At 42.7% G+C, this 16,378-nt stretch overlaps 1 protein-coding gene across 3 annotated transcripts in view; it reads right to left on the reverse strand.

Moving 5' to 3' along the window:
• LOC148343969 (multiple C2 and transmembrane domain-containing protein 1-like) overlaps nt 1-16,378 on the reverse strand; it is a 96,009-nt gene that overhangs the window by 21,572 nt on the left and 58,059 nt on the right. For all 3 annotated transcript variants that reach the window (XR_015842621.1, XM_088292243.1, XM_088292234.1), the window contains one exon: nt 6,257-6,313. Coding sequence is in view for 2 of the 3 variants with exons in the window: in XM_088292243.1 (XP_088148369.1) it covers nt 6,257-6,313 (57 nt within the window). In the remaining variant the exon portion in view is untranslated. The remainder of the gene's footprint in view (nt 1-6,256; nt 6,314-16,378) is intronic.

Below are 16,378 nucleotides of genomic sequence, written 5' to 3' on the forward strand. Positions count from 1 at the left end.
GAGGTGTTGCTTCAGAAGATAACCCAGCGTCACCTAACACAGTTGTATAAGAAAATAAAACACACAGTCCTCATCAAACTTAAGCTGAGGCTGTTTCACAATGTTGACATTTTTTTACAATCAATTAAAAAGTCCGAACAGGATGATAATTTTTCTAAACTAAAAATTATGTTACTGTTTTTGCAAGAAAAAAGAAATCTCCACATCTGATGAGTTCGATTGCATTGTTTTTTAGATGTCTTAATATTTACTTTTCAAATGGAAGTCAACCCCCCTAAAATCTTTGCAATCAATTTTGATATGGGCCTTCACTAGTCTAAACATGGCATTTGGATTAATATTTTGTTTGTGGAATATGAGTTGAGCAGCAAAATCCGCCCGTTTTTAGCTATCTCAGGGGTGTGAACATTTTGTCACTTCTGTCGGCTGAAAATGACATCACAGTTGCTCACTTGGCTCACTCAAGTCTAATTACGGCTCACCTGTTTTATGAAGCATGATTGGTCATTACCTGCGCACTGAGCCACTGTGATGACATTTTTAGTTGACCAAAATGGTCGCCACCTGACATAGATAAAAATGGGTGGATTTTACAGCTTAACTCATATTCCACAAACGCAATATCAAATCAAAAGGCCATGTTTAAAACTAGTGGGCCTAATTTGATTAAGAAAATCTTTTGGTTGACTTCTCATTTAACTACACAACTATGAGAGAATAAAGGGAGAATTTACAATTTGATTTAAAAAAAAGAGATTTTATGTATTTGTTAAAAGAGACAATCAAACGATTTGGTTTCACACTCGGCCCCTCTGGGAAAGCCAACTACAAAGTAGACTGCGGTCAAAAATGACTTTGACATCCCTTGGTCTATACTCGAGTGACACAACCAAAGAGCAGCCTTGGCCGCAAAATCAATCCTTGATTTGTAATCCATCTTATTTTTATTTTGCAACAGGGGTCTGTTGCAGTTGTAAATTCAAGTGTCAGATTTTTGAAGCAAACACGTTTTGGTTTTCCTCCCTTTTCATTCCTAGTAGACCACTGAATCTACGGTGTCTTTCCTGGGACTTTCTTTTGGATCCTAATTGGCAATAATGATCCAGGTCATATTGCCACCTTGTGTTTTGACATGTTTGAAATCGTCCTCCATGTATTTTTCTTCATGTCACACAAGATTTATTTGAAAATGAATGCACACAAAGAGCTGTATATATTAAAATAATCTTTTGAAGCCCGGAGGAGAAAGTAGATAAAGACATAGACAGACTGTATATGTACTGTATGAATATAAGAGAGACTTCCTAATAGCCAGTGTTAAGTAGTTACTGTATTCCACAAGGGGAAAAAAAATAAACATCCTACATATGTCTCGAGGGGACGTTCACAAACTTTGGAAGGGCTGTCAAAGTGATAAAGTCAATTTTACAGTGAGATCATCTACACGTGGTGTAAAGTGCATAAATAGAGTGACGTGCAAAGGTTTTAGACATACTGACATTCCAATACTGGTGGAGGGGGACTGTGAATAAAATTTACTCAAAGAATTGTACGTGCAAATATTTATAAAATGGCGACAGAATTTTGATTTGGATGAGGAAATGGGGATTGCAATGATCAATATTGATAAAAATCAGTCCCGGACATGAAGGAGAAATCTGGATGCTTCGAATGTGTGTGCGTGTAGGGGTGAGTGTGTGTGTGTGCATGTGATATGGCTAGATAGACATGGAGAAAGGGAGAGCAGTAAGCCCGTGAGCAGGACATGATTGCAGTGTGTATCTTATCTGTGTCAAGTCCTCCTGAGGCTAGTGGAGTCTAGCTGAGCGCTGTACAGGCGCTTCAGTGACCAGTCAACCGTGTGAGGGTAATCTCCTCCCTCTCTCGCTCTCTTACTACCGCCCTTGCTCTCTCTTTCACATGCTCCCCCACCTACCAAACCGCTCCTCATCTGGGAGACAACTGTTTCACTTCACACACACACACACACACACATCTCTTGAGCACATGAACACAAACGCCCAAGCCCGTGCTGAACAAGCGGGTGACAGAGCCCTCAGGTAGAAACATTCCTGCACACTGCAAGTCCTGCAGACAAATGTTTTGCAGCAACGAGCTGCATGTTTCGGCTACCCAGCGCAGTCACACCAAAGTACAGTTTATTGAACTGTACTGCATTACAGAGATCGATCCCGTGGCGGCGTCATGCACAACGCTTTTTTTTCTTTTGACAGGAACGGGGGTCGGGCGACGACAATTTTTAGGAATAAGGCCGCAGGGTCGAGGCCGGAACGGTACAGAGATCGCGACCAGAGGGCGAGGTACTGACTGGTAAAAAGGGGTCAAGTGCCCAGCTCTGCGTATTTTAGATTAGGCTGTTAATAATAAATTTAATTGGGAAAATAATTGATTTTGATTGCGAGTGCCTAGCAATCACAGAAAATATTACAATGGTCATTTTGAGTGTGTCAGAAGATCATGGTCTATTCACACCTGCATCTTTCCTACTCATAAATGGTGCAAGGGAAAAAAAGTGTGGGTGACCTCATAGGGCACTTGTCTTTTACATTTTTGACGCTGACTTACATCAAGGGAGAAGAATGTATCTCCCCAAAGGAAACACTAACAGATAAAGATTGCCCTTTGTGCCATGCACTATTGACAAACAGCTGAAACAATGGGTGTCATGTTATGGTGTCATTGTTTCCATTATTCATGGTGAGAGTGTAAGGAGATATGGATCTTTTCCGCACCATTGTCTATGGTGTATTGTTCTTCTCTGTCTTGGACTACTCTCTGTAAAATGAACAACTCCATAGGGAAAATGTAAATATAGATTCAATGACAAACCTAGCTGGAAAAAAATGGAGGAGCGCATCATTTATTATTAAATATATTACAGGCACGAACGAACTCTAAGCGATACAATTCAACTTTGGATCGGTAGAATAAAAACTACATAGTTCAAGGAAAAGCTTGTATTGGATTTAGAAAGTCAACACACCACTGTTGGAATGACAGTTTTTTTTTTATATAAGTGACACCAAAAGACTTTTTACACCATTATTATGACCAACGTGACGCTTCATATTTTTATATTTTTTTTTTATGTTTTATTAAAATGGAAGGAAAACTTAGCAACTGAAATGAAATAATGTGCACATCTGCTTGTAAACGGGGCCTATTGCATTCAAATTCCAGATTAAATCGAAATCTGCTCATACCTGACACCATGTAAAGTATCACTGATGAGCTAGAAATAAACTTCAGCTGCTCTTGCAGAAGCCCGAGGTTATTGTGCTCACGCTTAAATCAATGTAATTCAAGTTAAGCTCGCTATGGCGTTGATGCCTGCATGCATACGTCCCATCCTAGAAAGACAAAGATTCCGTTCACCTAGCGCAAGAGCATGCACAGGGTACGGTATGTGTTCTTTTGGTAACGAGTGAAAATGTGTTTTCCAAAAATCAGCATAATGGCCATAATGGGAATACAGTCACATCGCAGTTGGAACTTGGTGTGCACACTGATGCAAACATATTATTTTAGTTGTTTATTTTTATTTCACTTCTTGAAAAAACTCAACAGGATTTATCCATCCATCCATTACCTGCTCCACTTCTCCTCACGAGGGTTGCGGGTGTACTGGAGCCTATCCCAGCCGACTTCGGGCAGTAGGCGGGATATATCCTGAACTGGTTGCCAGCCAATCGCAGGAACACAAAGACAGACAACCATCAACGCTCACAATCACACCGAGGGAAAATTTAGAGTCCAATTAAACTACCATGGATGATTTTGCAATGCGGGAGGAAACCGGAGTACCCGGAGAAAACTCACACAGACACAGGAGAACATAGACCATAGAACACAGGAAAGCCAGAGCTGGAATCAAACCCTGCACCTGAGGTAGACATGCTAACCAGTCAAGAATTTTCTTGGTCTCATATTCAGAAAAAAACTGTCATTTGAACAGGGGTGTGTAGGCTTTTTATATCCAGTGCACTAGCATTTGTATTTACTTTGACTGTAACAAATGAATGCCCTCCATAAAATAGATGATGGACTCTTGTTAATATGAATTGACCAATATCAGTTCAAGCTCACAGGAAAGTCACTTTACGTGTTTCCGCTGTAACCTCTTCAGCCCAAACACATATGGTGATCCCCCCCCCCAAAAAAGCCTGCAAGGGGTCTTCAGCACAATGAAAAACAGGTGCTCTGGTTTTGGGCCATGTAATACCCCATTTAGCCTTTGGAGCAAAGGTTATCCAGCTAATAGCTGCCTTGTGGCGCACATGGCTGGCGCAAACATCTGGGATGAATTGTGCATACAACATGTGCTTCAAGTTCAATTAAAATGAGACTTGGGCACATTTATCAATCTTTTTTTCACTCTCTTCCTTTCACTCTCCCTCGTCTCCGAGCACATAAAAAGGGGCCCTCATTGACATGTTTTTCAAAGCCCGTCAATCTGAAGCCGTACTCAATGCACAATGAAAAAAAGACTGTTATCGAACGTAAAAGACAAATTTGTTAGGTCTTGAATTTGTTCTGCACTTTACCAGGTGATAGAGTAGCAGCAAGAGAGAGAGAGACTATTTGTCAGGATGAAGGCAAAAACATGCAGCAGAAACATCAATCGATGGACGCTGAGAGTGTGTGTGTGTGTGTGTATGTGTGTGAAGAGGCGAAGAAAGAGGAAAATACCCCCCCTTTAAACTTCCCGACAGCTCAAATGAAATACGAACAGTTGAAGGGAGCAATAGATCAAAATGTATGAAGCCAGAGTTGGTAAATTGTAGCTTTTGTGGCTGCTGTGCTATCCGGCCATCCCAGAGAGCACAGCACGCACGGCCTGTGGAATAATCAGTTTGGCAGCAAAACGGGAGGGACGCCGGACAAACTGCTCCCGGGCCTCATTTCAATAAGAAAGTGCCCAATGTACTTCAGAATGTATAATCTGCAGCTTTTCAAATGCTATATATTTGTATTTTCTCCTGAAAGGGGGAGAGAATGTCGTGATGGTACACAGACGGGAAGAAAACTCTGAGAAGGAAGAAAGATTGAAGGTTGCTAAGCGCATTTCTTCAATCAGTGCCCACCACCTTTTCAGCCTTGGAACTTCACAACCATGGCGGGGATGTAATGCTCACGTATCCTCGTCAGCCAACTGGCATGCGGGCTGACTGATTGCCTGACTTATTGCTGGGACGACGATTTGACCATCTGCCCACCGCGTGTACGTGCAGCATTTTTTTTTTTTTAAACCTTTTTGCTGGCAACTTGAACTTACAAGCCTAAATTAACCATAATAGGTGGAACAATGTGAGGATTTTCCAACTAACATTCCAGCATACGCAATATCCTCAGGGAAAAATAAATTCCAGATATCAAATTGCCCGGTCAAAGGGCTTTACAATTACTACAACAAACCTCCTGAGATCCCCCCCCCCCCAAATAGCATGCAAATTATCACATCTTAGCCTACTAACCTTTATATTGCCGGAGTGTGGCTTTAAGGCATCAACTAACAGCTCGTCCAATTCCACTTCACAGGTTTTAGTCACTTGAAAGCAGACATTATATATCTATCAGGGTTCCACTTCCCTATTTAGTCAATTCTTATCACCCCGTGGTATCAAATTGAAATATATCTCCAGCACAACACGATAGGTGAAAACACAGCTGCTCCCGCATTTCAATTTCCAATTACCAAGTACTGTAATCTATCTACTGGCATTTGTTTCAGTAGCTGTTCCTACAGTGTAAACGAGCAGAGGCAGTAAAGCAGCCACCTGTTGTTACCTGATAGTGTCTGGACAAGCCCAGATGCTGTTTTATTGCGACATAAAGGGCCAGTGAATGGACCTAAATAGCCAACTAAGCACTTTATATGGGTGCATGTTCTCAGGAAACAGAGCTGAAGCATGACGGTAGTAATGTAATTCCGCCAACATGTAAAAGGCGGGGCGGGAAGGGGATAGTGGAACAAACTTGACTGGGGCACAAAACACCACATTAGAATAAAAGTGGAGAAATGCGCTGTCAAAAAGGTTAAAAGGCTGTACAATGTTTGGATTTGTGTTTGCGCCCCAAGCAGCGGAAGAGATGGGGGGGTGACTCTAAAGCATTTTTTTTTATATCTTTCTGGGTTCCCCGACTAGAAGGCAAACTGAAACAACCCTCAGGCGGCTTTTGTGTGTTTGTTTGTGTGTGTGTGTGTTTGTGTGTATCACTGATGCGGGATAATTACCCTGTCATCTTTGTCAAAATCCTCATCCTCGTCCTCCATCAGATCCTGCATTGCTTGCTAGTAGAAAAAAACAATCAGAGGAATAAATCATTTACGTTGCAGCAAGAGATAAACATTATATAGTACAGACGTTTCTGAGTCAAATTGATGCTGATCGGAGACACTTTTGTCTGGCAACAGTCTTTTATGAGAGGAAGGTGGACGTTTCTGTGTGCGAATAATAATAAGTATCACTTAATGGATAACGGAACGTTCTATTGTTCAAATATGTTGACACTTGTGTAAATGCTCTGGTATAGAATTTCAATGTGTGCCGGATTAACAACCATTCACGCATTTAAATCGCATTGCACAAAAGCATTCACAATCTTTCAGCGGAGCTTTCTTTCGTTTTTCCTGACATCACTGCCCTCCACCGCCCCATTTTGATGTATGATTTAAATGCTTTATATATGGGCCAACATTTTGGGATACTAACTGGAAGTGAAAAGATTAAAGCAAACATGAAGTTGGTTATATCTTTTGAGCTAAAACAGAGACAAGATTGCAAAGAGGGAAAAATCACAATGGTCCTAAAGCTTCACCTTGAAAATGGCGGAAGCTGAAATTCAAACCCTGAACCTCAGAATCGTGAAGCAGACCTGGTAAACACAGTCTCACCGCAGCATCGAGTCAATTTCCAGTCAATGTTTATTTCTGGTTGTGTGAATCCCTCCAAATCAAAGATTTGATACATACCTCAATACATGGGGTGTGATACAGTTCAAGAAAGGTTTTCTCTTAAAGTGGAACAATTGGATTTGGATTGAGTGAGTGGAATTTGGATTCAATATGGTACCGCTCAGTTAGAGTGCATATGATGAAATGAGTTTCTAGTTGTCAGTTTATTTCAGTTTCAGTTCAGTTTCATTTTTCCCTCCAGGACAAATGCCAATTTTTGGGACAAAGGACAGAGGAGGAGACGCTTTTTTTTTTAAAAAAAGAACAGACTAAGCAAGGACAGAAGTGGGTTTTTGTCTGTTCCTGAGACAGAGAGGGAGAACCAGAAAGAGCAAGCGAGAGCAAGAGTCAAAATACGGACGCAATACGGGCGGCTCTGTGAAGAAGCAATTGAGAGCCAAAATAAGTATCTTAAGTAGTTTTCAATTTGTGCCAAGGGATGAAGTGCAATAAATACAACCATCTCTACAGTGCGACCCCGGCCAAGTGTGAGTTTTCTTCGTGTGACAAAAAGAGTCTGAGAAAGGTTCCGGTGCGCTCCGTAACTATTGCTGCGTTCGCCTTTGTTTGGGGATTAACCAAACATTCCCTGGTGTTTGTAATGTAGAAAATTTACACGGCACATTTTTTTTTTTTTTGTGCAGGGCAGAAATGCAAGGACAGAAGTGTTTTAAAAGGACATAGCTGAAAACAAAACTGGAGAATAAAGTAAATAAGCCAGCAATACCCAGAATGTACTCGGAGCCCACCTGACGAATATTTTACGAATAAGGACGGAGGGGCGATGACGGAAGGGTGTCCAGGTCACAGACGGCTGTACCCTTCTCTGTCTTCAATTCAAGGGTACCAATAATTAGCATCTGAAATGTACTATTTCGCAAATCAATACTAATGTTCACTGTCTACTTGGCTCTGTTATTGTTTTTTTTTTTACAAAGATTTGACCAATCCAAAGTGTCGAAAATGTTTTGCTATATTTGTTCTCCAGCCCTGCTGCCAATCATTCATCAATCACAAATCCAAAATACAAGCTTGTGTAATTGCCCCCAATTTAGTAAACAAACAAGCACATGAGCTGCCACCCCCTCTCACCTCATTGTTGTGCTGCATTCAGCGTTGGAAAAGCCATCAAACCTTTTGACTGGCCTCATCGCCCCCACATCCCCCTGAACAGCACACACACCAGCTTGGAGACATCCAAAAATCATGACTTAAAGGGACAATAGCTTTTGTCCTTTTTGTTTTTCATTGAAGTAAGTGAGCAAACTATGTGGCAGCTGACATAAGCCTCTTATGTAAATGCAGCTTCCCACACAAACAAAGCGGAGTTCAGAACAGCAGCGGGTAGAGTCAATAGCGCGCCGTGTACTTGTGTATGCATGTGTACGTGCTCTATCAATAACTCCCAGTCAGCGGGGCAAGTGAGCCGTGTGTATGAATGGCACTCCTTATTGAAACTGTATAGCGACGGGTAATTCACACTTCACAGAGATGCCGTCACCCCCACGACAAATGAGCTTGCATCCGCACGGAATAAATTCACCACTATGTTATATAAGTCGCAGAGAGGGAAAGTCTTGTTTCTCAGCCGCGGCAAAATTTGTCGAAGAGTTATTGTAATATGAAAGCCTTCTGGCTCCTCAAACAAATGAGCTATAACTGTTTATAAAGTCATCACGGTTCCACCCAAATCCTTTCATCCGTGCCAAAATACAAACATAATGGATTCCTCCACACAGAGGCTTTAGAGGGGCACGCCTGGCACACACTCCAAACTTTAAACAAAAGGAATGAGCATGAGCGAGCTGGAGAAGCATGACCTAGAGAGACAGAGAGAATGATAGAGTCGTTTGTCTCCTCCCGCGCTCCGCTCGCTCCTCCATCGCCTCTGGTTACACCGAGACGTCATGTTTCCTGCGACGAGACGGTGTAAAATTAATAAATAAAAAGGCACGGAACATGTCATCTGCCCTGAAGATTGCCACGGCTAAATGCGCACGCTGAAGCTACTGTCTCACTAAGGGGGGGGGGGGATATAAATTACCTCTGAATTCCAAACACATTCCTCTGTATTTGCCTCACTCCTTCTCTCTTCTCAGACCTGTGTATGATATGATGTGATTTGGCTGCTTATACCCCCCCCCACCCCATTATCATGTTGTTTGAATTACTATCATTACAGCGGTGGCATCCTCAAAGCCAAATCCGTCTACGGGATCGCAGCGAGCTAACGTTGCCTGCAGAGCCGCTCCGGTGAATTCAATATAGACAGAGGTGGAGATTAACATATTCAAACCGATTCAAATAATACAGCGATCATGCGGGGTGCTCTCAAAGATTACACCGTGCACTGTAAATTCAAACAAACAGGGTGATAATATAGCGCATATACAAAGAGTCAAAGAAAGCCAAATGACATTGAGAGTTTTAAAACAGCAGAATCAGAAGAATATGTCAAAAACATTCATTGAGAAAGAAATCAAAGTCTTGGCTAATTGGCGCTGATCGCTCAAAGTGTTTTAATATGTTGCTCTAGTTAATAAAATCAAGACCCCTTAGTTCGCAATCCACACATTCATTTTCTATAGCGCTTGTCCTCTTTAGGGTCATGGGTGAGTTTGAGCCTATTCCATTTGACGCAGACAATCGACCCGGAGTGAAACGAGTCTTCGAGTAATTCAAGTACATAGATTTAAAAAAAAAGGCTCCGGGATTTTTTATCTATTTATTTGCCGTGCGTGGTCAAGAAGACAGTCAAGCTAGCTGTAGCAATGCTACGCATGACGTTAACGCGCCGCTAAATCTCCAAATCTTCCCGAAAGTGCCTTGGTATGCTTTTATTTTGAAGCCTGGTGGCTGACTTGACTCGTCTTCCTGCCAGGACGTTGGATAGTCGAAGCCCAGTTGAATTTAGAATTGGCATGACATTATGCTGATGTTGGTGGCAACACAAACTGTTGCCACCAACATCAGCATAATGTCATCTTGAAATCATGTTCAATTACTAATTATGAACGCTAAAGAATAATAATAATAATTAATTATTTATAACTCCACAAAGGATGGCTATAGATGAGATTTCAACTTTAAACCACGGAGGTGTGAAACCAGACTGTACTCGACTACGCTGCCTGTTAATTTTGACATTTGGACAATTGCATGCTAAACTAATCCAACGGGTTGCCATCCATTTTGTTTTTTCAGGACAGTACAAGCAAGGTCCATAAATCCACACATTTACGATTGAATATAAAAATGTTCTCACAGTTTCTCAACAGCGCCTATGGTGTCACTTGGTGGTAAAAATTTAATTTGCGTTAAGCTAATTTAGATTTTCTTCTTTGAACTGAAACAAATTGAATAAACTTTTTGCATGATAAATAATATACATGATTTTGAAAAATGAAATCAAAACAGTAAAACCCGATGGTAAACTTTAGCAGGCTGTAATCACACTGGCCGGTGGATTTCCTCTCTTGCTTAAAAAAAAAAAAAAAGTCTGAGCAGGCAGAGTTTTCTCTATCTGCCAGCCTAACCTTGCCAATGACAGCCGCGGGGGGAATTGATGCCTGGGCAGACATTCCAGTGAACATGAAGATATACTTTCTCCTCCTTTTTTCTCCAATGCCTCCATCCCTCCCTCCATCTCTCTTCTGCTCTTTCTTTGATACGTTAGGGGGGGTTTAACCTCTGCAGCTGCCGAGGTTGGTGCGACTTGCTGGCTGGGGGATCTCAAGGCCCTACTTGGTATGCACTGTTCATGAGTGTATGGGCATGTGTGTGTGTCTGTGTGTGCGTAATGCCTACGCCACACTTTCTGCCGACTGAGGGAGGGCTGTGAGTGTGATAAGGGGCTGCTGGCTGGGCTTGGCTGACCCATGCGGGCCCTTCACAAGCTGTCAGAGGCACGGCTCTCAGTGGGGGGGCCCCTTCCATCTGCACTGGCCCAGCCAGGGTTACCCAGCAGGGAGCTAGATTGGGGTGAGGCCCCTGTACCGCTGGGACTGGAAGATGGGGGGGCTGGGTGTGAACCATGGATCCGTATTAATGAAGATCGGCCTTTATTATTCCAATGAAGAAATGCAATGTAAGCCATCTTTCCTCATTGCTTATTTGCTGACATATTTGCTTATTATTGCTGACAACATAATGAGTATTATAGAACCTCATTACCTATTGTCAGAACAGTTCATGTTGCTTTAATGTTTTTCTCCATATTGGCAGACAGTCAAAAATCGTCTTTTGGGTGACAATCAAATTTTCAGAGTATCGAGTTCCGTTTGAATATTAAAGTAGGCAATAGTGCTAGGCCTGTCACACAGGACAATAACTCTTCAACTCTTTATAACCCAAATATATGCAGTATCCGGGTTTTAAAAGCCATGTAAACACACGCAATAACCGCGTATATACTCTTATGCCTTTTTTTTGTTTTTTGTTTGTTTTTTTTCAAATTCCGAATATCATGCCTGCTCCTTTTCTAACCTCAATGCGCATGTATTCGGCGATTGCACGGAGCATTCTGTACACACTCAACTGCAAGGAATCTTGGTCTTGGTAGTACAGGAAGTGCTTGCACGCACAGTGCTTGGCGGTGATAAACAAAACGGCGAAAGCTAGAGTAGGTACGACACCACACTTTTGGAGCGATAAGGAAGAAAGGAAGGTAGCGGAAGAACAAGCGGATATGACGTGTAATTGTGTCATGATGTTGTCCGTGCGTTGCTGTTTCAATGGGATTGTTTCCAGAGCTGGAAATTTGGCAGCCCCCGATCCCGTTGCCGTCTTAGATGTTGTGCTTTCGGTTTTGTGAAGCACATTGAGTTGAAATGTGCCATACAAGTAAAATTGCCTCAGGACAATTTGCGACAGTATAAAGTGTCAATATTTGATTAATAAAAAATTGCCGTCTACTGACTGGTCAACGAGGAATCAAACAAAAGTGTTGCAATTATTGCGGGTAAGATGCCACACTAACATTGGCAAGCCGAACTGAGCTTTGCAGCTCGGTTTCCTTGAGAAGACTTTCTTGATATTTTTTGTCTGGCAGAATCGACAGCTAGCACGCAACAGACTGCAGAAACTTTTTGTAGGCTTTAAGCCCAGCGTCTAAAGGAAAACCTCAACAAGAGGCTTGCCGCATCGTCAAAACAACAACGAGAAGTGAGGCAGCCGCCATGAGCTGTTGTTTGCCAAGAGCACAGGTAGTCACAAAGGTTCACGGTGATGAAGTGAGTCAGACAAATGGATGGAAATGAAGAGAAAGCAACACGCAGACGTGATGAAACAGGAGGCTGGGAGGATTCGGCAGTGGTGTTCCTGATGCTCCCGGTGCTCCCGTCCCGCTTCAAACTCTGCTTGTCGCCTTGTCTCTCTGCCTGCCATCCTCTCTGCCAGTTTAGCAGAGTGAGAGCGAGGCAGCCCGGATGAGCGCAGATGAGCGTTGCGGTGCCGGGGGTGGCACCAGGGAAATCAGCGGGGCACAGGCGCTCCCAGTTAAAAGTGACATGACCTTTTGATTTTGTCACCTGTCACCAAATGCCATGTCTGACTCTGCACTGAGGAGCGCCTGCCATCCGCCGCCGCGCTCCTCATCCTCCTTCCTCTGACGCCCCATCCCTCCCAATGCTTCTTTTCCTGTCTCCTGCTCCCACTCCATCCTCGTTTTCGACAATCATTTACTTTTCAGAGTTGCCGTTTCTATCCGGAAAAGTGGCGTTGTGACTTTCTGGCGGTCTAATAGGCTGTTTCCGCTTTTTCCTCCCAGCTTTCTTATAATATTTACTTTCTGTACCTGTGTTGTGCAGGGCTCTTAATGAGGGCAGATGTCAAGGCGCACAGTGTGTTTAAAGACGCCAAGTTTTTTTTCCTGAGATGATAGCACGGGGTGAAAATAGACTAGATAAAAATGGCTATGAAGTCTTGTTCTCGAATGATGCAAAGCTATACATTATTACTGACTTCCAAATGAGCAATACACTGTTGTCACACTGACTGCTTCAGTCAAGAAAGTAAATACGAAACTTGTGCAAGTGAGGCTACATGGACTAGATGCACATTTCAGTGGGATCTCCAAATTTGTTATGCACGTTTAATTTGTTCAGGAATCAAATTGTCCCATCTTGACAACTGCATTTCACTGTACAGGCAATTTCGAAAGAAACATTCTACGTACTTTACTGTTTTATATGTACTGTATGGAACATATATTAGAACATCTGTCATATCCAGTGATTAATAAAAATATACCCCGTTGCGAGCATGACATCATTAGGATATACCAATGAGTAACGTTTACACAACCATGTCTGTCCAAACAAGACAAATGAAAAAAAATTACCACCACAAATTAAAACTTTACAGTCACACAGACACATGTCATTACAGATATGTGTCAGTAAAGCCCGCCGAAGGCAACTGAACTGTTGGCAGCGCGCAAGGTTCTGTAATGGCCAATTAAAAATGTCGAGTCATATCACATGAGCCATCAACAACAAAAATTACATTTCCAGTTATGAAGCAAGATCCAGATGGCAGCTGCCAATACAGTGTAAATATACACAATATTACGCATTTTGTGATTTAAAGATACCTAACAAGATTTATAATTTCATATATAGCTGTGGCTTAAAAGCAAAGCATGGAGAGTCTCTGTCATGGGGGCTCATTGGTAGAGTGGTTGTTTCCCAACTAAGAGGTTGTGGGATCGCCTGGTGTTAGCCGAGGCGTCACGTATATTGTCCTGGATCATTTTTTTATTGAGCCGCAAAAATAACCACGTCATTGTCATTGATTTATCGCATTTATCTGCTGATGAGATACCATCAGGAAAAACTCGGGGTTCAGTATCTCTCTCAAGAATACTTCGACATGGTCGTGATGGTCATGTGTAGGATGGACAATCGCCTGGTGTGCGACTGTAAGCCAGCGACTGTATAGTTCAATCCAGCCTCATGCCCGGTGAGCTAAGGTCACCTAAGATTTGCTGATGTCTCGTGTAACCTAACGTGAACATATTGAATTCTGATCATGATTGTTGTGTGGAAATTGGGGCTAACTTTTGATTTTAGGCAGACTGTTGCGTAAAACTGTCAGGTACCTTCAGGCCATTTAGGTCTGCTCATCTGTAATGGGTTGCCAGATTCAATGGTTGAATCCGAGCAATGGTCTGTGGCAAAGGATAAAGCGGAAGATCCTCCAGTGTGACGAGACCTAATTGCCCGTCATCTTGTGGTGGAAAGAGACATCAGCGTGTTCGGTATTTGCCCTCTACCAATGTCTGCACAGCAATTAACACATTTATAACATCTGCGACGGGCTTCTCTAGGCCAACAGAACGTCTAGGAGGGAGTCCGGCTGGGATGAGTATCGCCTGACCGGGTGTTGTGCATGCTCATGCAAGCAGGCACAAATATGGAGAGCAACGTTAGGGGCCTTTAGCCGTTACAACTACACTCAGAGGAGAGGAAATAAACATGGAGTTGTGGGATTTTTTTGGGGGGGGGACTAGAAACATCGAAAATATTCTTGGAGTTTGTGTTTTCTGCGTGATTCCTGAAGTGCACACGAAGGTGATTGGCTCCTGTTACCGGTTGAGTGAAATGTAATGAGAGATGTGAAGTACTTGTGACATAGAAGATGAGTAAAGCAGTACAGTTGGCAGCACGTGTGTGAGATTGGCTGACTTCATCAACGTAAAACTAGACACAATTTTTATGAATAAGGCCAGAGGCTCGAGGCCGCACGGCTACCCAGATCGCGGCCACAGGGCGGGAGACGGATCGGCAAAAGAGGGTCAAGTGCCCAGCTCTGGGGACTTGGTATCAGCGAGTTCTCAAATGTATGTTCTTTACATCCTGGCCCTGATGTTGTAAATATTTAAATAGATAATTGGGGATTTTATTACTCTTGTGTGGTGCTTCTGTCCACCGTTTTATTGTAGAACTACAATTCTCCCAATTTAAGTGTGATACTTAGACTCTTGCTGCAACGCTGGCTGTCTTCTTGTCGAGGAAGCCAAGCCTACTGGCAGTTTGTGGTACTACACGGATAATGTGAATGGAATATAAACTCTGAACCAGTGAATGTTTAAAACATTAAATTGGAAAGAAGGAGAAGGTCATGTGATTAATTAAGAGGCTCTTCCACTTTCCAACTACAGAGGGAAAGACATCCAGAGAGGTAAAAGGGTCTCCTCTCCTTTAGTTGAGTTGTTTGTTTGAGCGCTCATGTTGTGGCAAGACATGCAAGTCAGGTAACGGTGTTGAAGAGTCAGGACTCAAAGGTCAGAGTGCTACATGATAAGAGAAGAGGTCAGCGACCTTGCTGGTGCGTCACCTCTTATAATCGCTGTTCTGAGGGTGCTGCAACTGCTTAGCGGGTACTGGTCAAGGTTGGGGCGAGGGTAAGGAGTTCTGATCTGAGATCTGTTTGCAAGGCAGCATGTAAGCACACAACAGGCAGTGACCCTGAGTAGTGAACGCCGTGATATGTTTATCAGCAGGCCGCGTTGCCGTGGAAAATAGGAGAAGGGTTCTCACATTGAACCCATCAGATGAAGCAAGGCCTTTTAGCTGATTAGGAAGTCTGCACGCAAGTGTATTTGTTGTTGTTTTTCGTGCGCTCACTCTCCGTGAGTTCAACACACATTGCCTTGGCATCACCCTCACCCATGGACTTTTAGAAAACCACAGTGCTCCGGATGCTGACCCTAGCTGGGCTGGAGTAATTAAAAAGCTTCTTTCCTTTGCTTTCTTTTCTGTTTGTTTCTTTTCTCTGTCAAGAAAGGAAGGGAAGCCGTGCCTTCGGCTTGATAAAGAGGAAACCGCATACTCTCGCTGTAGTGAGAACAAACAGGGACAAGACTCATGGGACACACATGTGCTATGCATGTGAACGTATAAGAATCAGAATACACGGTTACAGGATTGTGTGCTACATTTACGATGCAGCACAGCACAATTGAAGTGAGCAATTCATCTGACTTGAATCTGATAATGAAGCAAAAACTACCAGCTCACTTTTAACACAATTACATCTTGTCTTGGTGAATACATTATATTTATCGTACCATCAATAAATGGATATTTACTGATGTAAAAAAATGCACACTATTAAGTCAACGCGATCTATCGTGGATGTGTTCTACACTACTCTGCAAAGTCTGCACGAGGGGACTACACTTAATTTCATACCGATCGTTGAGTTCAATGAAAGCTTTGATATTGAATCTGACAGGGGTTAAAAAAAAATGAGAGAAATTCCAAATCATTTAAAAAGCGAACAGAAATTAATTGCAGCCCTAAGAGGCACTCACTTCACTACAACAGTATCAACATGTTTTAATTTTCCAACCAATTGCGGTGACACTTGAGGTGCAATAGTCCCTTTTCAAAGAGGAGA

The sequence above is a fragment of the Idiotropiscis lumnitzeri genome, chromosome 1, assembly GCF_059441095.1.
Source record: "Idiotropiscis lumnitzeri isolate Australia: NSW breed Sydney's pygmy pipehorse chromosome 1, RoL_Ilum_1.0, whole genome shotgun sequence".
In the NCBI taxonomy this organism is placed as follows: Eukaryota; Metazoa; Chordata; class Actinopteri; order Syngnathiformes; family Syngnathidae; genus Idiotropiscis; species Idiotropiscis lumnitzeri.